At 35.8% G+C, this 27,355-nt stretch overlaps 1 protein-coding gene across 3 annotated transcripts in view; it reads left to right on the top strand.

Annotated features, from left to right (window-relative positions):
• Window positions 1–27,355, top strand: part of LOC131041412 (glutamyl-tRNA reductase-binding protein, chloroplastic) — a 146,437-nt gene that overhangs the window by 86,562 nt on the left and 32,520 nt on the right. The window contains exons 7-9 of one of the 3 annotated variants that reach the window (XM_057974486.1): window positions 10,766–10,877; window positions 11,020–11,145; window positions 11,285–11,603. In XM_057974486.1, coding sequence (XP_057830469.1) covers window positions 10,766–10,877; window positions 11,020–11,145; window positions 11,285–11,389 — 343 coding nt within the window. In that variant the 3' untranslated portion in view covers window positions 11,390–11,603. Of the gene's footprint in view, window positions 1–10,765; window positions 10,878–11,019; window positions 11,146–11,284; window positions 11,604–27,355 lie in introns of those variants that run through there. The other 2 variants (XM_057974488.1, XM_057974487.1) reach the window with 2 other exon arrangements.

Raw genomic sequence — 27,355 nt, 5'->3', positions numbered from 1 at the left:
GGTGAAGAAGGGAAAAGCTTGGAACCTAGGGGTTTCGAGATTCCAAGGTGAAGAAGGGAAAAGCTTGGAACCTGGGGGTTTTGGGATTCCGGGGTCATGAAGGGAAAAGCTTGGAACCTGGAGGTTTCGGGACTTCGGGATCGTGAGGGGAAAGGCTTGGAACATGGGGGTTCCGAGATTCCGTGGTCATGAAGGAAAAGGCTTGGAACCTGGAGGTTCCGAGATTATGGGGTCAAGAAGGGAAAAGCTTGGAACCTGGGGGTTCTGGGATTCTGGGGTCAAGAAGGGAAAAGCTTGGAACCTAGGGGTTTCAGGATTCTAGGGTCATGAAGGGAAAGCTTTGAACTTGGGGGTTCCGGGATTTCGGGGTCAAGAAAGGAAAAGCTTGGAACTTGGAGGTTTCGGGATTCCAAGGTCATGAAGAGAAAGCTTGGAACTTGGGGGTTTCGGGATTTCGGGGTCATGAAGGGAAAGCAAAGAATTTTGGTTTATGGAATGTTAAGGTGAACGTCAACTCAAAAGTAATTGTTCTAGAAAATGTCTAGTGATATTTGCCAAGTTATGGGTCATTCAATCAAAGAGTCCACTCTACTGAGCACTCCATTGAAGCCATAGAATAATAATTATGTATTTGTAGGTGGCTATTAGAATCAAAGAGGGTGAGGTCAAAGTCAAACATAGTATGACTCTAAAGGTGTCCCATTTTACAATGACGACAATGTAATGAATAAGGACAATTTGCAAGAGAATGCTATAGAAACCAAAGCACAATGAGATTACTATGAAAATGGTGTAGACCTATAGACCACGAAAACATTGGTTGTCTGAAGAAAAAGGCTAAGTATCAACACGATTGATGTAGGTCTTTGCTATTAAAATCAAAGAGGGCAAGGTTAAAGTCAAACATAGTATGACTCTAAAGGTGTCCCATTTTACAATGTCGGCAATGTAATGAATAAGGACAATTTGCAAGAGATATCTATAGAAACCAAAGCACAATGAGATTACTATGAAAATGGTGTAGACCTATAGACCATGAAGACATTGGTTGTCCAAAGAAAAAGGCTAGTATCAACATGATTCATGTAAGTCTTTTCTATTACTTGAGCCCAACCAAACAAGGTAGTGTAATTGAACACAAGTACAAAAAAAGAAAGACTTCGTAAAGAAAGAGCAGAAGTGGAGAATGTTATGGCTGACGAAGGATGCCAATCAAATGCAAATGCAAGTACAATAACAAATCAAATAGAATTTGGTATAAATATTATGAGGCGAGTAATTCAAACTATTGTTCTAGTTCAAGTAGTGGATTTATTACAAAGTATTGCGGATCTTTGAAATGATATTGTATTGGGGAAGGATGAGTCAATGCATGCTATCCATTTGGAATCTAAAAAGAATGAAGACCATTAACATGAAAAAGAAATCATCGATGATGAATATGGAGATCCTTACAAGGGATCTCATTAATACAATTGTTGATGGTGGGTTTGGTGTGAATGTATTTCCAAAAGACACTTGGAGAAATCTAGGCAAGCTGACCATTTGGCCCCTAACTTTTTAAATGGTGGGTGCAAATCAACAAGGTATTAAGGTTCTCGGAGTTTTAATGGGTCAAAAGTTGATCATAGGAATCCAAGCATTTTTGCTGAATTTTGTGGTCATTTCGTTATGGAAGAAAGTGTAAATGCGTTGTTGGGTTGGGGTTGGTTGGTATGATCAAAACTGAGCACAATGGAAAAGGAATACAATCTCCATTGAAAACAAGGGTTGAAAATATACAATTGATTTGAAGAATTAGGAAGTGAGGAAGAAACTTTCATAAATTTCTTGGATTCATCAAATTCCTCAGATTTAGACTCTGGAGAAGAATGGATAGAGAAGTAAGATAAGGGTTCGATGGAGCCAAACAATGAAGGGATTTTGGAATTGCAATCATCTTTGGAGCATGAAACAATTTCTCTTCGCAAACTGTTTTATTGGTAAATGAAGGACCATGAGGTATTTCCATCAAACTATAATTATATTGAGGCTATAGAGATTAATGAAGAGAAATAGATGAAGAATGACTTTGAAAAGATAGAGAATTTATATGTATTAGATGTAGTACAAAGTTCGCAAATGATGCCAATTTCGGTTATAGTAGAGGTACCTGACTTTATTGCAGGTTGCAAAATTAATGAAGCTACATCTTAGAGCAACAATATTGAAATATTCCATTTGGATTGTATAGATACTTATCATCAAGTTAGAACAACTTCACATAAAAATTATGGAAAGGGAAAAGTATTGTAGAGTTTGTACAACTAAAAGTTAGAATAGAAGATAATATGTGGGCCTCACATGATAAAAATGAAAAGAATAATATTAAAAGTGAGGAAAAGACCAAGAAAAAACAAAAATTAAAAGAAGAAAAGAAAAGACACGGCTGGCAAAGGACAAACAAATTTAAAAATTTAAAATTTCAAATCCTACTATACAATATACCACAAAAAACCCATGATACAATGCCCAACAAACAAGTACATAATTCTCATCATATGGTTTGCTTTTTCTCCTATTGTATGATTTACCTCTATAGTCGTACGACTCTTTAGTGTTGCCACCATACTACTTTGTTTCTATAATTCCACAATATGATTGGACTACTTCATGGTTGCCATGCAAAGTCTTCATTGCATGATGACAAAGAACACCTATTGTACGATCTAATTCTTGTACCATCTCCATGTAGTTTAATTTCTTTAGCACCATCGTACATTTGGAGTTTAGTAAGCTTTCAGTGTCCATCATACAACCTACATTTATTGTTGTAATCATACAATCATGGAGTTGAGCCAGTATTACACAATTTGAGTTTCTAAAATAGTCTCTGGTGATTGGAATTTCTTGGTCTATAGTATGACCCTTGATGAACATCGCCATACAACCTCCTATGTGGCTCTAGCTAGAAAAAATGGTTTGTTCTTAAAGTTTAACTGAAGTTGGCTCTTTAGACAATGGCTTTGGCAGAAACAAGGAATTCTTCATATTGGTTAGTGAATTGGATGAAAGTACATTCCTCAAATATGGGGATATTGAACAATCTTTTAATGATCAAAATGCTTATGAGATTCTTACAATACTATTTGGGTTAAGTAATCAATTGGGTGCAACATCCTCAACCTCCAGTGTGCAATTACATAGGGTCCCTTGGTTGGTTGGTCCTAAGTATTATTCTTATACTAGCATACATTGGTTAAACAATCAAAAAACTCTATTTTTTGGCTTTATGAGCATTATATTTTTCCTCTTAAATATCATGAAAATGGTGTGCACTATGAAGATCTATATGGTTTTCATTTGGGCTTAGTAGTAGGGGCACCACCCCTCGACCTCACTTGGGGCATTGCCCCCAAACCCCCACCAAACTTGTTTGATTTGTCAAGTACTCATTGAGTTTGCATCTCCAAGTATGCTTCTAGGTTTGCCTACGAGTTCTTTGTCTACAATGTTGTCAGTGATGTAGAAATCTTACCTAATGTTTGATGTTTACTTGTTTTTTGTCATTTGTAAGATGACACCTTTTCTTTCGGGGGGGATGATGTAGTTAGAGTTCAATGCCTATTATTATGTTTCAATATATGGTTTATTTGACTATGTATTAATTGTTTGTCAGCTTTGAGTAGTTATAACAGTCAGGTGGTTGACGGTTGCATTCCTCTTGGCAACCATTGGGTTCTCTAAATAGATCTTGTATCATCAAGGAAGAGGGTATGATACAGTTTGATCCTTGGCCATCTGTCTTTGTATCATGTCCCCTTTTTGCACCTAGCTCAACATGAGTTTTCCATTAGTCTATTCCTAGGTTCCCCTAGGCTAAGTGGATATGGTTAGGGGACTTAGTATTCTGAGGTGAGTTCTAGCAATGATTTTCAAAGTTTCCAACAAACTTTCTATTTTTGGCATGTTGCTATTTTTAGAAAGTGCTATTTTTAGCACTTGGTCTTGGCCTCTATTCCTCTCTCATTTCTGTGTAGTCATTTTTAGTTTTGGACTTGGTGAGTTCTAATGTTTTTTAGGAAGATATTTGATTTATTCACTAGTCTTTATAAAGTTCCTTTAGAAAGTGTACCCCCTTGTGTCTCGCCTAGTAACATGGTGATTTGAAGTTGTTTTTAAAGAGGGACCAATTAAGCCTTACTTGTGTGACGCCACCATAAAGGTGGGGGGGAGTTAATATTTTAATAAGACTTTTATATGTTTCCAAAAAGGTGACACCAAGGAGGAATAAGGAGATATAAAAGTGAATAAAAATATTATATTTGAGAGCTCCAAATGTTCATCCCCCTTGGGTTATTTCTCATGTGCTTTGAAAACGTTTTTAGAGGGAAATTAATTTCAAAGTGAAGAGTGGTTACCCTAATTTCTCTTTCACTCTTTATATTCATGTTTTGAGCTCTCATTTGACATGCTTGCTTTTGACAACTTAAGGTGATGCTGCTGGAATGCTTCCAGAGTTCATCTTTGCTGATTGGAGGACAAAAACCCTCTGCTAGATAGCTGGTTTTTGTGATTAATGACCCACCTGCTGAAGTGTTTTTTATGACAGCGTCTAACACGGAATAAAGTTACTAACGGTCACCTTACTCTCTCTTGATCAAAGTGCAATTGTGTGCTAAGATTGCAGGAAGATTAGACAATCGACTCCAAGGCTCCTATGTGCAACAGACGTGACTCAGTTGGCTGATGTGATATATTGGTAATCCAAGGGACCTTATGTACTTTCACGGAAGATTAGACAATTTTGCAACTTCAAGGAATTAACTCGCGAATGATTCAGCAATGAAGGGCTCGTTTTTCAGGATTTTTTGATTTAAAATATGCTGAAAGTAAATGGGAAGGATTTATAAAGCTACACTAAATCTAGTCTAACTTAATCTAGAGCTAAGAACAAGGAGACAAGGATTGCTCAAGTGAGACCAAACCACACTCTGTTTCGCCACTAGGAGACAACTACACAAAGTTAGTGCAATCTTCAAAGGTTGTGCGAAATATTTTCAGACCACCAATGGACACCATCAACGAACAATGTCCACCCAATGATTGAAGTTAAGTTTCCATGGAGAAAAAGATTAGACTAACCTTGCATAGTTGATAACAATCAGCTACCAACCAAAGGTATGAGTGAAAGTCTACACTATAAACAATCTCATCAAATCTTGTTCGTCTAACAACTTGAAAGCAAATCTAATCTAAGTGAAGAGAGTGAGACCATGCAAGAATACACCAACAAATTGAACAATGTATTAAGTTATTTGCTTCAAAACTTATAGCAACAATCTCAGAATCAATCTCTCCTCTACTTTACAAATTAGGGGTGTCACCCCTTTATATAGGCTTCAAGCCTTGGCTACATGCAAAACCCTAATTAGCGTTTCTCCCTAAAAAATTCCCCACACATGATGCAACAAGGTGAGAATCAACAATAAATGCCCATTATGCCGATATATAATTAATTACATTCCTACCAAATATGGCGTCCATTGTGCATTAAATGTACAACTTCTTTCAAATTCGCCCAATGTGCATTGAATGCACCATCACTTCTAAATCAGTTACATGCAAAAGATGCTCCACCACTGCATTAAGTACGACGACTGCCATGCAAAAGGAATCTGCCATAATGCCTTAAATGTGACGGCTACATGCAAAAAGGTGCTCCATTAATTCAACATGCGCTGACCTGGCTGCCACTTAGCGAGAAACCCCTGGAGAGAGAAAATTTCATCTGGGAAGAATTTTCTTTGAAGTTTTGAATTTTCCTTGTCTTAGAGAATATTTTTCATCAATTTTGCACATTTCCTATTTTTAGGAACATTTTCAAATTAGGGTTCGAGGGTCCAGGAGAGAAAATTCTCTCACGAATCCAAATCTATCATCATTTTGAAATTCAGATAATATTTGTTTCAAAAATGTTCCCGAGGGGAATTTCTTGTTTAGTTCATCCTTGATTCCTTTCTTGCCTTAGAAATTTTATCTTCAATTCATCTTGGGTGTGATTTCTTCCTTGCTTGGAATTTTGTCATGAAGGAAGGAATCTCCAACACTTAGCCAAATTTTCACCTTTTCCAAGAATTCTGTTGTGAAGGAAGGAATTTCCATCACTTAGCAAAATTTTCACCTTTCCTATTTTTTAGGAATTTTCCCATTTTTAGCTCCAAGATTCAGGTTAGAGAAAACTTCTCTCACTTGGCCAATTTTTCTTCTCATCTTGAAATTTCTTTATTCTCTGGCGAATTTCTATGCCTGGGAGGGGAATTTTGAATTCTTCCCTGAGGGGATTTTCCTTCTCTCAATTTCTTTCTTGCTCCTCAGATTTCTTTGAAATTTCTTCAATCTTTGACTTGGGTGTGGAATCCTCATCATGGAGGAAATTTCAACTTTTCAACTTTTTCCTTGATGCACTCCTTTTGGCACCTTCAATCTTGCTTGGGTGCTGATTCGCCTCTGCGGAGCGGAGGAATTCTCAATTCTCTAAGTTTTCCATGACTCTTTAATTTTGGTGCCCTACTTGGTTCTTGGGCGCTATTTCTACTTGGTCAAGGAATTTGGCATTTTAAACTTTTTCCATCGTCACCTCACTTTGGCGCCCTTTCCTTGACCTGGGCACCAGATTGCCATGTAGGAGTTTCTATATTTCCAAGTTTTCAATAGCATCTTGATTCTAGCACCCTTAAGTTGACTTGGGCGCCATTTGGGCATGAGGAAGGAATTTGAACATTTTTTCATTTTCCATGACTTAGTCATTTTGGCGCTCTTCTTTGTCCATGGGCACTAATTTCACTGTGTGGTGGAATTTTGGCTTTTCCTTAAGGGGAGGGCCCCTGTTTGGCGCCCAACCCCTGACTTGGGTGCCAAAATCACTTCAGGAAGGAATTTCAAGTTTTAAGAGTTTTCCATGCTTGCCTCCATTTGCCGCCCTCATTTGACTTTGGGCGTCATTTTCACCTGGTCAAGGAATTTCGAAATTCTTTAGTTTTCCCTGACCACCTCCATTCAACGCCCATCACTCTCCTTGGGCACCATTTTGCCTGGGTGAAGGAATTTTGACTTGCCTCTATCAAGACTTAGTCAGTTTCAAACTTTTTCTCAATCAGGATGCCATTTTGCCTTTTGGGGAATTGGAGTGATTTTCCATGTGCCAGACTTAGAAGATTTTCATGCTGCTTTCCACTTTTGGAATGGATGCCCATACTTAGCCATTTTTGATCCATTTAGCTTGCTTTTTGACTTTTCCGGATTTAGGATTGTTCAGGAATGCTCGGTCTTAGTGTCTGTGTATGGAGAACCTGCTACAAATAGAATTTCCAAAAATAGAAAGTGCTTCAAGATGTCAGAGTTAGGGCAAAACAGGACACAGAGTCACTAAAAATAGAAACTTACTAAAAATAGTAAGTTTGATTTTTGGCAAAATTAGACCAATCCAGAAAGCAGTGAAATCCCTAAAAAATAGGAACTTTCTAAAAATAGAAAGTTACTCAGAATTTGTTCAAATTTCACTGGGAGGTTTCTTCAAAGGGTCCTGATTCCAATGCAGCGTTCAGTTTTCAAAAACGCTAAAATCTAGGACTGATGGGAAAAAACCTTAAAACTGACAAAACGAGCCCCAGACTTAGCCAAAATTGCCCAAATGAAAAGAAGACTTGATCAAACTAAACCCCACTCGCAAACTTAGAGGATCGACAAGACTGTCGTGAAAAGACCCAGAAACCAAAACCAAAAGACTGAGAGGTCCTAAAAAGTAGGGAGTCCCCATTTGGAATGGGGTGATGTGTGATTAGGTTACAACACCACCCTAGCTGGTTGGTTTTCAAGTGATCAGATTTTGAATGACTTTTGGTTTGTTGGGTGATTGTAGAGCTGAGTAAAATGAAGATATATTCAGTATTTTGATGTGGGTTTGTTGGTTTTGGTGTGGTGTGGTGTGGGTTTAGAGAAGATTAGATTCAATTTCTGAGTGCTGGTGTGGATTTCCTGAGTTCTGGAAATGATATTTCTAAGTAGCTTGAAACAAAAATTTGTTCATACCTATTGAAGCTTAATAGCAATCATTTTGGGTATAATTTCTGAGTCTTCCTCCTTGTTGGGCGCTTCATTTTGAGTGGTCGTTTGCAATTTTTGGTGAAGGATTGAATTTACTAGGCAAATCGCTCTTCTCAAGGTAGGCCGTATATTTTGGCTTGTTTCTTGGGATTTGAATAAAGCCTGAAACCTGGACTTGTTGGCTTTGTTTCTTCCTTCTTGGGTGCCCCATATTGCTGGTAAAGGTTCTATTAATGCTGGAGCAGATTTCTATGACTTTGGAGACCTGAAGTACCTTCATACTAATCACCCCTCTCATTGGAGCTTCATGGTTGGACGTGGATCAGATCTGAGCATTCTAATTTGGTGTTTGAAAGTTTATTCCAGGTCTGCAATATACTTCAGAAATCTGATTTGTAATGTATGAATTTATCTTTGGAAAATTGAATGAACTCATATCATGATCAGCACCACTTCTATGATTTTTGGCAAAATATCTTGTTATTTGCTTGCTATCTTTTCTTGAATGCAATCTGAAAGAAACCAACAGAAAACTCTTAATTTGGAAACATCTTGCAACAAACACTTCAAAATAAAATAAAAATCAGGGGTGGTGATTACACTTTGGTCTACTTCTGTAATAAGTCCATGTGCAAATAAAGTTATATTTTACTTCTGTTTGGTATCATTGACAGTGTAACGATAAATAACTTTTAATACAACTTTTGGAAAAGAAACAACTAAATTGAAATAAAAGCCTTTTTCTAGAGAACTTACAATACAATTTTATGCATGCTGGCAAAATTTTGTTAGAATCCACTCATGAGATTAAAAGATATATAATGAATGCAATCTCCTTAGCCTAGAATGATATATTCAAAAAAATTACAAAGTTGACAAAACTTAATTCTTTTATAATAACAATAAAATAAAAATTATGCCTTCATTTATAGAGGCCCATCGTGCTATTCAAAATAAAATTACACCTTTTTTACTCATTTTTTTGGTTATATTTTAAGGCTAAATCTAATGAGGTTGTATACAGAAAAGCTGTAGATCTCTTTTATATCTTTTCTGTATACAAAAGAGGTGTCTGCAGACAGCATTCTTCAAATGAAATCTTCCGTCTGATGGCACTCTGCTAATTAAAAAAGCTAATCGCTCAAGTAAACAATCTAACTGATGGCGCATCACTACAACTAAATACAAACTTCATGTAGAAGTTTATCATTAACCGTGAGCTTCTCGTTAATGGAAGGCTCAAAACTAGAGAATGCTTTGATACCAAATGTTGGATTTAAGCTAAGATGAACATGCTCAATCATAAGAATGGCAGGATGTAAGATAAGCAAAAGGATGGAGATATTAAAAAACACACCAGTATGTTTTATTCAAAATTCAACAGAATATTTATACAGTCCAGATTTATGGCAAACCTTTGTTATGGTTCTATACCTGCTCAACAAGCTCCTTCCATTTATTCTTCAACCTATTCTATGTGAATCGCCTAATAAACATGCTATAATAGCTCTTAACCAGTAGGTTTAAATAGTTATTTAAACCTATCTCCTAACTTAACATCCTCTAATTATTTATTCAAATGGTGTAATAAAATATAAACTCCAATAGAAGGATCCATCTTATGTAAACTTTCATCCTTGGATCTGTGGATGCCTTAGAGGGTGGCAGTGAAGGATTACAAATACCATGGGAAATCTTTTGGGCTTTCTAATCAGTCAAGAAGTGAGATTCTTAAAAAAAATCTCTTAACCTTAAAAGATAATGGGGAGATAAAATATTTCCTTTAGCATCACACTCCAAAGACCCAAGTTGAAATCGACACTTGTATACTGCGCTGACAGGATTCTGTCGATCTTAAAATCAGTCTAGCATTGTAATTGATTAATGTTGCCAATTATCATGTCAGATTTTGGAGAGATAATTGTTACCATTTCTACTCAGGAGCTTTTGGTAGGTACTTCTTCATTGAAAGCAAGGTTACATGGATTTCTAGGTATAAGTGTAAGCAAGGTGTGGTATCTAGCACTTGTGTGAACCAACAAAACTTGGGCATGTGGGTGTGAGGTTACGCTGTGTACCACACCCAACCCCATGCGCCCTTAGAAGCCCCTTCACTACAAATCTCCATCCTCCTCCCAACAATAACAATTTGCTATGAAGGATTTTAAAATAAAACTAAAAATGTCAAACCTGAAAGTTGCTATTTGAAATAGAAAATCACCATGAAACATATTAACTTTTAAATCAAATATTTTAATATCATAGATTTCAAATAAAATTTAAAGCAACAATGAAAACTATCAGCTAATTACAAAATAAGCATTCCATCCTAAGTGATCTATAACTGCCGCGTATGTTTGGTTCAAGCCAATTTTGCCAGCTACTATGTGCACCCAAACAAAGCCCTCACAAGGAAACATGTACAGTGTTATATTTGCTTGAATCTGAGGATTGAGAGAAAGATGATTGAGAAAGCCTGCATTATTGGTAAGTGTAATCCATGGGGGTAAACGATTTGTAAAAAATATGACAGGGATGAGTGTGAATTACAAACAGATGCTTAGTTGTTCTTTAAATGAAGCTCTTGTATCATTGTTCATGTTTAAAAAGTATGAAACTTTAAAAAACCAAAGCAAGAAACTTTCGATATCACTACTTAAGTTATTTCAATAATTTGCAGTGACATATACTTTATGGGTGGATTTGGTACGGTGGCTTGGGTGGATGTGAATCAGTATATATCTGCTCAACCAGACTCCATTGTAGTCAGTGGCTTCAAGCAGTCTTTAAAGGTATGCATAGCTTTTCTTTCATTGCTTGTATCCAGATTTTCCTAAAATCATCCCATGCTAGCTGTCCAGCAGAATTTCCATCTTGACTAAATTCTTATATATAGAAGAAATGTCACATCACATATATGTTCTTTATGTTTAGGTCCTCAATGGGATTTTCTCTAAAGCATTGGTGAAGATCCTCTCAGATGAAATCAAGGTGGATGATGTCGAAATCATTTCAATTGATAGAAAAGGAATTGATATTCGAGTCCTCCAAGGAAATCACGTGTGTGGAGCCTCCTGTTCATCCCCCTGAATCTAGTATTGAAATTAATGATTAGATAATATATGGTACCTCTAATTCACACAATTACATCTGATACTTCAATTAGATTTAACTAGAAGTGTTTTAATCTTGATTGCAGTTCAATATCCGAAGATTATCTTTTCAGCAACAAGTTGACACTCTAGAAGGAGCAAAATTGGCCCTTTCAAAGATCATAGAAATGGGATCGACTACAGAATTTTAGACTGAAAGCTTGGCAATGGATGCACTTTGTAGGATAATAATAATGAAAGAAACTGGTAGTTGAACCCAACCTCTCAGATTAGAACCCAAACTGCCTTAGACCAAATTAGGCTTCCCAAGAAGAATGTAAAAATTGAAGACCAGAGAGATAACAATGTAATATTATGACCGTTTTAAAATTCTAAACAAATTTTCATTCAAACATGTCCAAATTATCCTAATTACTTATGTTGTTTATTTGCACTCAAACAAACAATAGCTCAATTTGACTTCACAAGTTTTAAAGAAGATATAAATAAGCAATTTTGGCCTGTCACAACCAGATTTAAATGCATGCAATTGCATTCAAGGATATTTGGTTGACGAGCATTAGAATTGAAATTCATAGTATTTTTATAAGCAACCAAAACATATCAATGGGATTCGACAATATGAGATTTTATAAATGAAAGGATTAAGGTAGTGTAGAGTTGAAAATTATATACCTTGCACTTTTTACTCTATAATTTTGAACTTGTTTTGGTATTTGCCACCCCTAGCTACGTTTGGGATTCATTTCACTTGTTTCCAAGCCTTTCATCCTTCATTTGTGTGCCAAACACTATGTCCAAACTCCCACTACTACCAGAATCCTATTTCTCATGTTATAATTGTTTTGTCCACTTGGACATGTTTGTCCCTATGCTAGTTTCCTTGCTTCACCTTGGAGACTAGCATGCCCATGCTCATTTCAAGTATAAAATTTGAAATTAGGAGCCTAACTAAAACTTTTTTCTTCACCTTACTACATATTCCAATTGTTATTTCATACAAATTATCCTAGAAAATTACCTTTTGACATTCATTAGCACTATTTTTCTCTCTTGACTCTTTAACGTTCTTCCCATACCAAGTTCTTGAAAAGCTTTCATATGCACATGCAATTACTCCACTTTTAGTACCTGTTGCCGATTGCTCTATTCCTAAAGTTATCAAAGACCTATGAGTATCTCCTCCATTGACACACTTTGAATTTCCTATCTCCTTTCTTTCACTCATTTCCTTCACTATTCTAGGGTTTTGTTGCTCCGATGTAGAACATAGTTTATGTATCTCTATGGACGCTCCTACATATACAAATATCCTTGACATATTCCTCTCAAGCAATAATCTTGCATTCCTTGTAGCAAAATTCTCCCTTGGCACACCCTTGAGTCGCCATTTCCAACTCCATTCAATATCACACGCCCAATTCTAAAGCATGTCCTAGATTTTATTTATAGAACTTTTACACACATATGCACCTCTTAGTTAGAGATTACACACTTCCAACATTACTACTACTTTAAGTTGAAACAAGCCATCGACAAATACTAAGGTAGTCTCCAAAACATCACAAATTTTCACTTCTAGAGTTTGTTCGTAGTATGTGTTGTCATTGATGTCATCTTGAGGTCATTGGTGAAGTTGAAGAGGCTAACAAATGATGTGTGTGGTGAGACATTTGAGAGAGATGGTTTGACATTTGATAGAGATAGTTTGACTCAGGTTTGACATGATCAACATGATTGAAGATAGTCTAGAAGACCACTAGTTGTAACCATGGCAGAATATCAGTCCAGATGTATGGTATGTATATGGTAACACATTGTTACATATGATTTATACTTTGGGTGAGGAATGCAATCATCTTGATTGATTTCTCTATGTTTCAAGGAGTTAGATGAAAGTTTGCTTTGCTTCTGGTCTTAATTACTTGACTAGAAAATTTATATAAGGCATTTACAATGTATTTTCTTATGTCTATGAGTTGTTATTTTGGTCCACACTCTATCACATTACACGACCTGGTTACCCAGTTCTAGAGTTAAGTTTGGTAGTATGTAAGAAGTTTAATTCTTGGATTTCAAGTCATATCCTTTTCAATAGTAAGAGTTATAATGAGAAATGTGTCTAAGAGGTTTCACCAAAATGCTTTGCATTCCTTTGCAATGATTGATATGCTTGTGTGGATTTGGGATCATGTTTAGGAAGGTATAAGAGTTCAATGATGTGCTATTTAGGTGAATTGGTGCTCCACAATGCTATATCTTATGAATTGAAATGTCATAGTTTATTTGGTTTACCCTAGTTTTGTTAGTTTTGTGGGTTTATTATTTTGCGTCAACACTTAATGATTGATTTCTTCAAGAGATGACCATAGAGAGGTTGTAAATGGTTTACATTGCTTCCATCTTGGTCTGCATGATGATTTCGGTTTCTCCCATGTGGTGTTAAGGCAATAAGTTAACAGTTTTGACAATGGTGTTGATATTTGGGTTGATTGATTGAGTTCCTTCATTTCCGGTTGATCTTGACCTATCTTAGTGGCTTTGAAGGATGTGTTAAGATGTGTTTGAGGTTTAGTTGTGTCTTGGGTTGATCTAGAACCTAATTTTGTGTTCATGCTACATTTGTTTAAGTCGATCTATATTGGGTCACACGTTTCATTTGTTAGGTCCTATTGGAGCCGACCTAATTGATGTTTTGGGGTGTTGTAGAGGATATTAAAGTCGGGATAGATCATTGGTGAATGAGTGGCAATATGATGTGATGCGTGGAACAATTTGGTAATATGTTAGATAAGCATGAAGTCCGTGAAGTCAATATGATAGATTAATTGTGCTACAAAGAGGATGACAACATCAACATATGTTAGATGCTTCTACAACAGTTCATATTTGCATTTTCATTGTAATCTACATGTATCCTACTACTAGACAGTAAGTCTCTTCAACAGGTCCTCCTTTCATTGCATCTTGCTTTGCAAGTCCTTTTAGAGAGCATTGATGTTTCTTGGGCAATAAACCCTAAAACAAACATTGTAATATCTATTTCATAAAGTGTGAGTTAATTCTCACTGTGGTTTTTTCCTCATTGGGTTTTTTGTGTAAAAAATCTTGGTGTTCTTGGTGCATGCTTTATTTTTGTTCTATCCTTCTACATATTTGTTTTGATGTTTAAATTGTTAATGGATGTATGAGTTTTAGTTAATGTTGATTCACCCCTCCCCTTCTTCTCAGCATCTAGGTGTGTTCAACAAAGTCAAATGGGTATTATGATATCTTAGGTGGTCTCTAGATTTTGTGTCTAGTACAGTAAGGGAAAATTAAGATGAGCATATTCTAAAAGGTATTGAGTATTCTAGCATAAGGCCATGAACGTCTATTGTGGATTTGGGTGCACCTTGCAAGATACAAGTACACCCTTTAGAGATGAGCATGGATGATTAGACAAGCATGCAATACATTTTTTGAATCTCCTCCAAGCCACTATAAATCTATTGCACCCTTTAGAGATGAGCATGGATGGTTAGACACAAGAATGCAATACATTTTTTGAATCTCCTACAAACCACTATAAATCTCTTATAGTCCATGTTATACCTTTTGTAAACTCCAAACTGCATCAACCTTTCAACTAGATATGATTCTTAACGCTCTCCTTTGCAATTTATAATAACATTTCAATTTACAAAATTTGTATTTGTGTAGGCTTACTTTAAAAACTAAAATTATTGTTAATTTTTCTTTTATTAAAGAGGTAAATAGGTTTTACAAGGCTCCTAAAACCTAGATACAACAAAACTTCAACATGAAAATAACAAATTTAGCAAACAAAAAATAGATACACAAAATACACCAAAAACTTTAGAGCAAGTTACAACTTGTTAAAAGTGTCAACAACCTCTAACTCCTCCACAAAGAAACCTTCATGAAGATCAATGATATCCAATATTTTTTCTCCTTGGTTTTTGTCTTCTTTTGTTTTTTACCCCTTACCTTGGTACTAGGTCCAACTTTGTAAATTTTTTTCCACTTGAAGAGAAGAAACTTGATTCCCATTCATCTTCTTAAGTCTTTGACTTAATACACTTAGCCCCATGCATTATATTCTTGATTGTGTCTTCACTAACATCACTTATTTAGTTTATTATTTAATAACGTCATCTCCTATTCTAAACTAGACATTTTGGCTATTTATTTTTTTCTTTATTTCCTTAATCTCCTACTCCAAACCAATCATTCTAGCACTATGCTATTTCCTTTCCCTTTTGTTGCTATTTTCCATGCTATCCAATCTTCTCTTGAGATCCAAGTTCTTAGCATCCGACATACTAACTTTAGGAAGATAGTCCAATTTTTGAAGATGGGTTTGTTGTCCTTAGGGTTCACTTATCCCCTAATCCTTTGTCTATTTTCTGACATGGTCATCTTCATATTCTATATGTTGATTTCAACAAAAAAGCATTTGCTAAGGGTTCTTTGAGCTTCGAAGGTGTCCTTGACCAATCTTGTATTATGCATCATGTGGATAACCGCCTCCGTGCCATTTCTTGTAGTGAAGTTGGCTCCACCAAATGGATGCCAAAAATAGTTATATCATTGAGGATTGGGTTTGAACCTTCATAAACAAGCTCCTAATGGTAGGTTCAGGTATAGGGAGGCAATTCCTTTACCTTTCTTGTTTATACTCTTCTTTGAAGCATTAGCAAGACCATCGCTAATGTCTTTCTCTTACACATGGCTGCCCTTTCCTTTTCCTCACCTTTTTAAGTTTTGATGGCTCTAAAACCCATACCAAGACCACCCTTCTCCAACAAACCCTAAGACATTACATGTGTCCATCGAGGTTTGGAAATCACTCCTTGAATTCTAGAATCATTCTTGGGGTCCATCTATAATTTAGTTAGATAGATGGGGGAATTTCTAGGCCTAGCTATGGTTTCAATTAAGTCGAAAAGATTTAGATTTTTATGGCCTTTTTCTTAATGGATCAAATAGAGGTTTATTGAATCTTACATAATTATATATTAATGTTATAAGCCCTTGGTGGAGAGTGATCATGCCAGGATCCTTATTATGCTAATTCACAACAATGATGATAGAAGATAAAAAGGAAAGGATACCACTTTCTTGTGTTTAAAGTGATTTAATAGAACTAAATTGTAACACTATAATGAGTTGAATCTACCCTCTAGGGTATTGTATCTCATTATGCATAATGCAATTTCACCCTATAGGTGTTTTAGAGAACTCTATGTGTAACTAAAATAAAGTTTCATCAACTCCGCACCCAAATTCAAGAACAAGATAACATTATGGCCAACTCTTTGGTTTTAAAATCTTTGCTATGTCAATTGTTAAACTTGTTGCCTCCACACTCAACTCTTCTATCACTTTAAATGACATGCCATGAAGACTAACATTTTGTTCTCCCATCCTTTGACAAACTTAATTTTTAAGGGCATGTCATATCTATTCAACCTTTCAAGGAATTGATCTAACACGTTCTTCTTTAATATTTCCCAACGTTTTGGATTCTGTTTGAATTGTTGCAACTAAGTAGCTCAACATTGTTCCTATCTTCTCCCATCTTCATAGAACTATAGAGAGAATCGTCCCACCAAATCTCAACTCTCTTTCCTCACCCTACTTTCCTTATTCATATTCCAACTTTCCAATAAAGTGGTGCTAACTTTGAGCTAAAAACTAACAATATTGATATGAATTTCCATTGCATGAAGAGTAAATGCTATCATGAGTTCATGGCAAATGATGATTATTATGATCATTGAAGTCCATTTGAATTAGTTCCATTAAGAAATCATGATTTGAACTCTTTAGCGCCTTCATGTTATCCCCCTAATTGGCTAGTCTATTGGCCATTACATTGGCCTCATAAATTTGAACTATCTTAATGATGTTTGGGTGTCTCTTATCATAAGATCCATTGTCCAACTAGATCGGGTTTTTTTATTTAGCCAGATAATATCATTTGTAGATATGTTGTCTTCAATGATAAGAGTGTGGAATTCTTGATTCTACACCATCCTTAGGCATGATACACCACCACAACTTCCACATAATGTGTAGTTTGAGATCCAAGATTAATAGCATAGGTCACTATAAGGTTCCCATTATCATCTCTTAGAACCCCACTGCCACCAACCGAGCCAATATTAACTTTAATAGTAGCTCCATCAAAGTTCAATTTGCATCAATGATAGTGAAGAGCAAGACGAAGAGCTATTATATCTTTGGACCTTCATCCCCATAATTTGGATTGATGTATCAAACTTAAGAAATTAAGCCTCAGCCACATCAAATTCACTCTTGGACACATCCATAGAAGATGAGGACTTCGTGTTTACCTTGGTTGCTACATAAAAAAAAATCCTTTATATCATAACTAATTCTTTCAAACACTATAAATTTTTTTACGTTTTGCTCTTGAAAATTTACATTGTTATACTCCGTCAAAATCCCCCATACAAGATGAGGGATCGCTAACTTCCATAAGAGAAGAAAGGATGGATTATGGTGAGGGGCAAGCCATTGCTCACATGGGTCCCTCTTATTGTTAGGCAACACCCAAGCCACATTGAAAAGACAAAGCAATGAATCCCTAGGTTTCCCAAGAGGAGCAGCTCAACATCAAGTGCCTAATCATTTCCTTAGCATATTCATATAAACAACACCTATTGAGCAAAGTAAAGCCTCTCTTGACTTGCTGGAAGTTTGGGGAAATATTGTTGGAATAATGTTTCAAATATGTGCTTGAAAGATATTTGAGAGATGTGTTGTCATTGATGTCAACATATTTCTCTGTCTATGACAATGATGCAGTGAAGTTCAGTGAGTCAGTTTGTTCAGTATGGTGTAGATCAGAGTTTGCGGATTAAAGGGTTTTTAGAGGGATGTTTATAGTTGATTCATTTCAAGTCTTAGAGGTCCGCATGAAGATTTGATTGAGTTATGGGTATCTGTGTTGTGACTGGTTTTTCAGCTGTTCAGTGGTGATAGTGTTCAGTATTTTGATATGCATTGCTCTGCATTGTAATATCTTGTTCTGTGGATTCAAAAGTATGTTTGGAACATTGGTTTGTTGATCAATTTAATTGGTTCATGGTTTGGAGGTCCGCAAGTGATTTTTCAAGGTTGACAGTCATTACAGTTGGTGTTGAAAGTGTTCCTGAGGTTCAATATGAAGATGCTAGTGATTCTAGTAATTTGTGTTGGTGTGGATGTTGCTATGGTAATTCATGATTCTCGTGGATGTTTCTGGATTGTGTGCCTTTTGTGTTGGTGATCCGCATTGATCGTTGAGCTCGTAATTGATGATTTTCTTCGGTATATTGGTGTTCTTCATGTTCTTGGCTGACCGAATGCGTGTAGTGTGTTGCAGATGTTCAAGGCATAATTCTTGGAGGTGTTTCGTGTTCAAGGTGATGATTTAGGTCCATGCTATGTCTTAGTCGACATTGCTTTGGTTCGCATGTGATAATTTGTATCTGATCAACAACTATATCATTGTTATTGTTTTATGGGTGTTGAGCCGACCTTGTTGATCTTTCCAAGGTTGATGTCATGTATAAATAAATGTAATAATCTTGTGTTGAGGTATGGAAGAGTGGATGAGTGTGAGTATGTGAGCGAATAATGTATTGATTTTTGGAAGCAGAGAAGAAGTGCGAAGAAGAAAATGAAAGTTGTTATGTGCTTAACTGAAACTGTAACCATGCATTAAGGATGCCATTTCTCAGTTCATAATTTCCGGAAGTAATCCGTGTTTGTTTGTAACGCAGTGAGCTTTCCCTGGGTTGTAGCCCTTTTTATTTTGAGTAGTGAGCTCTAGGTAGTGTGCCTGAATGCAAGTGCATTCCCCATTGTAATACTTCTAACAGAGTATATCTTTTGTGGGTTCACTCCCACCGTGGTTTTTCCCCTAACAGGGTTTTCACATAAAAAATCTTGGTGTTATGTGTGTTTATGATGTCTTTCTAATTGATGCTTACATGTTTAATTATCAGATCTGATAATAAGTTCAATTTGTGTAGGTTTTTGGTGACAACTGATTCACCCCCCCGTTAGTTGTTTGTCCTATTTCATCAATTGCTATCAGTGCAGGTTCCTTTGAAGAAGCTTGACCGCTTGAGGTGATCTAGGATGGCAACCTACAAGAAGGATAGTTTGAGATTTGATGGTACTAACTACTCTCTTTGAAAGAATCGCATGGAGTGTCACTTGAGATGCATTGGTGAATCTTATTGGACAATTACCAAAGACAAGTATACCATTCCTCAAAATGGTCCTTCAACTTCGGATAAGATAAAGGAAGTTGAATACAATATTAGGGCTAAGGAAGCATTATTGAGTGTTATGACTGATTTTGAGATGATAAATGTTATGGAATTGAAGACTGCTCATGAGATTTGGAAGAAGTTGGAAACCTTGTATGAAGGTGACAGTTATGTGACGATTAGCAAGTTGTAGAGCCTTAAGGGTAAATATGAGATTTTGAAGATGAGCGAAGATGAGAATATCACTTCCTTCATGTAGAAAGTGAATGAACTTGTGTGTAATACTAGTTTTGCTGGTGGAATGTTGGAAGAATCAAAGATTGTTGCTAAAGTGCTCAGATCCTTACCTGCATCATACTGTAGACACCCAAAATTGTCATGCCTAATTAAATAAATATTTTATTTATTTAATTATCTAAGCTTAATTCTTCTATTAATTAAATAAATCTTTATTTATTTAATTAATTCATTTATCCTCTTCTAGCCTTGTTTCTCATTTAAATAAATACATTTATTTATTTAAATTATCCTTTTCCTAAATTAAATAAATATCTTATTTATTTAATTGATCTCACTCCTTCTATTAATTAAATTAATCTTTATTTATTTAATTAATTCATTAACCTTTTCTACCCATGACACATGTCATTCATCTCTTAATTCATACACTACCTACCCCTTTCATTATTTTATTATTTCTTTTACCTACCCTCTAATCATAGCCGACCTCCTTTTACACCTCTTAATCTTATCTCTCCATTTCATATTGTGTCTTCTATATAAGGAGATGCTTCCTTTATTATCAAACCCTGGCTAATCAATTTATGCACATGACTACACTACACTTTTGAGCATATGTGATCCTACTTGCAACCACATTCCGTTCTTTGTTGAGCTCTTGTGCACATAAAATCTGAGAGCAAATATATCAAACAAGATCAATGGAGATAGGAAGAATGGAGATCCAAACCCTATTGGACATGTGATGGTATAATCTTTGTGATTTCGTTTGATTTGCATTGTCTTAGGTAGTCTTCATATGTTATGGTGGATCTTTGTTGTTGTTAGGCTAGGGTTTTATGGTTGAATTCATTTAGCCTTTCAATATCGTTATTATTGTTATCCATTTTCACCATATACACATACAAACACAAAGTTGTTGCTATTAAGGAGATCTAGACTGTGACTAATGTGACTAGCGACATGTTGATTGGTAAGCTTTTGGCCTTTGAATTGAATGAATTTGGTGGCTCTCTTCCTAAGACAGAATCTGCATTCAAAGCCAATGTTTTTGAAAAGGGTAAGGAAAAATATGATTCGGGAGAAAGTTCTTCAAGGAGGATATCCATATATGGGAAGGATATGAAGGAAATTGAAGAAGAAGAGCGAGAGTTTGAGGAGCTTGAAGCCCTTATTGCCAAGAGATTACCCAAAGGAGCCGGTAAGTATGAAGGAAAATTGCCTCTTAAATGTTTTTCTTGCAATAAGATAGCTCATTTTGCCTCAAGGTGTCCGGAAAGAGTTCCTGCCAAGATCTAACAAACCTAGATTTCAAAAGAGATGTTATTATGTTGTTGATGAAGGTGTAACAAATGATGAATCTGATAAAGGAGGTTTAAGTGATAATGAATGGGTGTTTATTGATATCAAGGAAGATGATCCAAAACCTACTGACTCTGCTAGCTGCATGAATGTGGAAAGTGCCTTGGCTGCACAAGTTGAAGAGAAAGATGAATGGGTGATTGACAGTAGATGTTTGCACCATATGACAGGTGATAAGAATAAGTTTGTGAGTTTGGAAAAATATGAAGTTGGCGTTGTAAGGTTTGGTGATGATAAAGATGGTATAATCCGTGGTAGAGGATCCATTTCTCTTGATGGTAAGCAATATATTGATGATGTCTTGTATGTAGAAGGCCTAAAGCATAATCTTTGAATGTTGGACAGATGGTTGACAAGGGATATGATCTTCAATTCAAGAATGGCAAGTGCAGAATCTTGGGTAGTTTTGTAATTGAGATTGCATCAGGTACAAAGACAAAAGGTAATATCTTTCACTTAAATGTCACTGGTAAAAGTTGTTTGATTGCTCAAATTGACGAGAGTTGGTTGTGGCATAGAAGGACGTGTCATGTAAATTTGATAGCATTATCAAGATAAGTTCTACTCAGGCAGTGAGAGATCTTCCTAAGTTGATGAAACCTACTAAATATATATGCAAGGAATGTCAGTTAAGAAAACAAACTAGAGTTACTTTCAAGAGTAAGAAGCATTGTTCAAATGGATTGTTGGATCTTGTACATATTGATTAATGTGGTCCTTCTAGAGTCAAAAGTTGGTAGGGAGATAGATATTTCATGTTGCTTATTGATGATTATTCTAGGATGATGTGGGTTACTTTCTTGAGGGAGAAGTCTGAAGCTCTAGATGGGTTCAAGATTTTCAAGGCTATGGTTGAGACAAAGATAGATTTCAAGCTGAAGTGTCTGAGATCTGGCAGAGGTGGTGAATTCACTTCCGGTGAGTTCAATGCATTTTGTGAAGAGCATGGGGTAAAGAGACAGTTGTGGAGAGGAAGAATAAAACCATCCAAGAAGCTTCTAGAACCATGATGTTGGAGGGAAATGTTATGCATGTCTATTGGAGAGAAGCTGTGAGTACTGCTATTTACACTCTTAACCTGGTGCATATCAGTGGTGATACATGTAAGACTCCTTATGGATTATGGTTTGGTTATGCTCCTATTGTTAAATATTTTAAAAAAATGGAAGTAAATTTTATATCAAAAGGGATGAAGATCTAGAGAAGTTTGATGCTAGATGCGATTAAGGAATATTTCTTGGGTATTCTACCAAAAGCAAGGCCTACTGGTGCTATAATAAGAGATTGCGAAAGATAGTTGAGAGTGCAAATATCAATGCCGATGAAAGCAATAAGAAACAATTCAGATCCTCCAGATATGATTCAGATGATCAGAATGACAACTCATATAAAGGGAAGCAAGCTCAAACTCAGAACCAAGTGTAGATCATTTCGAAAGAAGGAACAAGTGCAGTTGTTGAAGAAAGAACACAAGAAGCTAAAATTCATGAAAATCCTAAAACTCCCAGGTAAGGTTGAATCATTCTGAAAATCAGATCATAGGAGATAGAAATAAAGGTGATTAAACAAGAAGAAGAGTTGTTGAAGATCAAGTTTAGTATTGTTTGATTTCAAATATTCAACCTAAGGATGTGAATGAAACATGTAAAGATGAACACTATGTAAAAGCAATGGAAGAAGAACTGATGCAGATTGAAAAGAATAATACATGGGATCTTGTTCCGAGACCTAAGGACAAAAATGTAATTGAAACCAAATGGGTCTTTTAGAACAAATTGGATGAGCAAGGTGAATTTAGAAACAAAGCAAGACTTGTTTGTAAAGGATATTTTCAAATGGAAGGAATTGATTTTGAAGAGACTTTTGCTCTTGTTGCAAGAATTGAAGATGTAAGATTGTTTCTTGCTTATGCTGCTTATAAGAATTTCAAAGTCTATCAGATGGATGTCAAGTCAACATTCGTAAATAGTGAATTGGAAGAAGAGGTGTACATTGAGCAACCAGATGGACTTCAGTTGATTGATCAAGGTGATATGGTTTGTGGGTTGAAGAAAGCATTGTATGGACTCAAGCAAGCCCCTATAGCATGGTATGCCAGATTAGATAAGTATTTGTTGAAGCTAGGATTCAACAAAAGTACTGCTGATAGTAATTTGTACTGTAAGATTGATAATGATAACATTTTGATTGTTGAAGTTTTTATTGATGATAATATTTTTGGTGGAAATGAGAGATTGTAAAATTTTTGCTGATGAGATGCAAAACAAGTTTGAGATGTCTATGATTGGAGAGATGAAATTCTTTTTGGGTTTGCAAATTACTTAGTTAGATAAAGGGATATTTATATCAGTCCAAGTATTTGAAAGAGTTGTTGAAAAAGTTTGGTTTGGAAGATTCAAAGCCAAATGGTACTCCTATGGTGACCGGATGTAAGTTGACGAAAGATGATGATTCTCCTAAGGCAAATCAAACTTGATACAGATCTATGATTGGTGGATTGCTCTATTTGACTCAAACCAGACCTGATATCATGAATGTTGTTTGTCTTGTTGCTAGATTTCAAGTTGATCCTAAGGAATCTCATGTTGTAGTCGTCAAAAGAATTTTTAGATATTTGAAAGGACCAGTTGATTTTGGTGTATGGTATTCTAAAGATGATGATTTCACTTTGAGTGCTTTTACTGATGCTTATTGGGCAAGGGATGTGGATGACCGAAAGAGTATTAGTGGTGGTGCATTTTTCTTGGGAAAAATATTGGGTTCATGGTTGAGAAAAAAAGCTGAATTCTATTTCTCTATCTACTACCGAGGCATAATATATTGTTGCTGCAAATAATTGTACTCAAGTGATATGGATGAAGTAGATGTTAAAAGATATCAGAGTAGTGTATGATGATCCTACGGTTATCTACTGTGATGATTCAAGTGCAATTAACATTTCTAACAATCTGGTGTTGCGTTCAAAGACTAAACATATATCCATCAAGATTCACTTTTTGAGAGAGAAGGTAAATGAGAATGAGGCCAGATTGGAGTATGTGTCAACTAAGGAACATATTGTAGATAGTTTCACGAAGCCTTTGCCTAAAGATACTATTGAGTATCTCAAAGGGAAGTTAGGGGTGATTGCCCCTCCTGATCAGAACTAGGATGCATTGATTTGTATCAGTTTGGTGCATTTCACAGTCATATCTTGTGATTCAGATTGATGGTCGGTGACTGCTACTCATGGGGAGTAGTCAGTTTTGTGAGTCAGATGTTCAGATTCAGTTTGGTGAGTTAATCTTGTGCTTTGATTGCAAATATGTGCCTTTAGCATTGATGTCAAAGGGGGAGAGAGTCATGTGAAAAACTGTGAAGAGTTTAGGGGGAGAAAGTCATGTGAGTTGTTGATTCTTTTTCTTTGTCATTGATTGTTTTTCAACATCATATGTTGTCATCAATGCCAAAGGAGGAGATTGTTGGAAGTTTAGGGAGATATTGTTGGAATAATGTTGCAAATATGTGCTTGAGAGATATTTGAGAGATGTGTTGTCCTTGATGTCAACATATTTCTCTGTTTATGATAGTGATGCAGTAAAGTTCATTGAGTTAGTTTGTTCAGTATGGTGTAGATAAGAGTTTGTGGATTAAAGGATTTTTGAGGGATGTCTATAGTTGATTCAATTCAAGTCTCAGAGGTCTACATGAAGATTTGATTAAGCTATGGGTATATGTGATGTGGCTAGTTTTTCAGTTGTTCAGTGGTGACAATTTCCAGTATTTTGATCAGCATGGCTTCGCATTGTAATATCTGTTCTACGGATTTGGAAGTGTTTGAAACATTGGTGTGTGTCCTCAATTCAATTGGTTTGTGGTTTGGAGGTCTGCAAGTGATTTTTTAAGGTTGACAGTCATTACAATTGGTGTTCAAAGTGTTCCTGAGGTTCGGTATGAAGATGTTGGCGATTCTAGTAATTTGTGTTGGTGCAGATGTTTCTATGGTAATTCATGATGCTTGTGGATTTTCTAGATCGCGTGTCTTTTGTGTTGGTGGTTCGCATTGATTGTTGAGCTCATAATTGATGATTTTCTTCAGTATATTGGTGTTCTTCATGTCCGTGGCCGACCGAAAGCGTGTAGTGTGTTGCGGATGTTCGAGGCATAATTCTTGGAGGTGTTTCATGTTCAAGGTGATGATTTAGGTCCATGCCATATCTTAACCGACATTGCTTTGGTCCGCATGTGATAATTTGTATATGATCAACAGATATATCATTGTAAGTGTTTTATGTGTGTTGAGTCGACCTTGTTGATCTTTCCAAGGTTGATGTTATGTATACATAAATGTAATAATCTTGTGTTGAGGTATGGAAGAGTGGATGAGTGTGAGTATGTGAGCGAATAATATATTTATCTTTCGGAGGAAGAGAAGAAGTGTGAAGAAGAAAATGAAAGTTGTTATATCGAAACTGTAACCAGACATTAAGGATGTTAGGCATCCGTAAGTAATCCGTGATTGTTTGTAAGACAATGAGCCTTCCCTGGGTTGTAGCTCTTTTTATTTTGAGCAGTGAGCTCTAAGCAGTGTGCCTGAATGCAAATGCATTCCCCATTGTAATACTTCTAATAGAGTATATCTTTTGTGGGTTCACTCCCACCGTGATTTTTCCCCTAACATGGTTTCCACGTCAAAAATCTGGGTGTTATGTGTGTTTATGATGTCTTGTTAATTTATGCTTACATGTTCAATTATCAGATCTGAGAATAATTTCAAGTTGTGTAGGTTTTTGGTGACAACTGATCACCCCCCCCCTCATTTGTCTGTCCTATTTCATCAATTGGTATCATAACTATTTCATTATGACCAAGTTATCCAAAGTAAGAATAATTATTGTTATCATGTTGCTTATGAAATTAAATTAGATTAACTTAGTTTAGATAATACGTCGTAGATAAATGAAACAAATAAACTAATGAATTAGAACTTAGAAATCCTACCCGTTCGTTGTACATTTTTTTTGAACTTGACATCTTTATACTTGCAATTTTTTTTATATAGAAAAGAAACAACAACCACTTACAATTGAGACAATATTGGAACACCTAAAACATGTCCTAATCCTTTGACACACCATTAACTAAATACTTAAATATTTCTTTCCTCTTTCTCTCTACCTTGGATTCCTCTCTCCTCTCCTCTCTCCCCCTCCTTTCTTCCCCTATTCCTTTCTCTCCCTTTCTCTCTACCAAAAATTCCTCTCTTTTCTCTTTCTCCTTGCTTTTTTTTGTGTCTCCCCTTATCCCCCCCTCTCTCTCCTTGTTCTATCTCCCTTATTTCTTGTTCTATCTCCCTTATTTTTTTCAATGCCCCTCTTATTTCCTTCTCTCTTTATTTATTTTTCCACCTCCCCTTCTTTTTAATAGTCTTCCATTTTTCTTTCTCACCATCTTCCCTCTCTTCTTGCTCCTTATTCTCTCCTTGTTCTTGTTCCTCCCCCACACTTTCTTATTTTTCATTTACCTTATAGTTCTCACTTTCTCACATTCTCTCTTGCCCACATCTCGATGCCCTATTCTTATTTCCATACTTGTATGAAATTTCTTACTTGTTATCCTCACACCCTAGAGAATATCATGTCTTGTTAATCTAAAATGCCTCTCTTTTCTGCCACCCTCTTCACTTTCTACATCTTCCTCTCACCCCCCTTGCATCTCTTCTCCACATTCCTCTTCTTCACTTCCCATTCCTTCTTCTACTCTTTTCTCCTTTTCCTTTTCCTTTTCCTCTTTTCTTTCATTTTCATCTTTCTTTCATCCATCTTATTTGTCTCCTTCTCCTCCTACTTTTACCTCCCTCCCCTTCGATTTCTTTTTTGTCTCTCTTTTCTTCATCTACAAGCCCCCCTTTCTTCCCCTTCTTTGTGTTCTAGCCTCTCCTCTTCTACTTTCAATGTTTACCCTAAGTATTTTTGGAAAATGAAAATGTATGTTCCTTGTTTAGATTATATTTCTTCTTCTCCAAACTTAAATGCCATAGAGAGTGTATGTATTTTTTTTGAAAATTGTATGTGTGCATTAATTTATAGTTAAGATGTTGTCCTTTGCACCTTTTTTTTTTACTTTAAATTGAACTATGTTGAAATGGTTTAATTCACACAATTTCTTATTCTTTACTCGATAAAATAATTTGTTAGTTAATTTCAAACTACAAGATGTCTTGTTCCTACAAAACCAACAACCTTTTTTTGTAGTTCTCCTTCATGTTATATGACAACTAAATTA

The sequence above is a fragment of the Cryptomeria japonica genome, chromosome 11 (genome assembly GCF_030272615.1).
Source record: "Cryptomeria japonica chromosome 11, Sugi_1.0, whole genome shotgun sequence".
NCBI lineage: Eukaryota > Viridiplantae > Streptophyta > Pinopsida > Cupressales > Cupressaceae > Cryptomeria > Cryptomeria japonica.
Note: the sequence above shows the minus strand (reverse complement) of the source record. Positions and strands in the feature narration are given on the sequence as shown.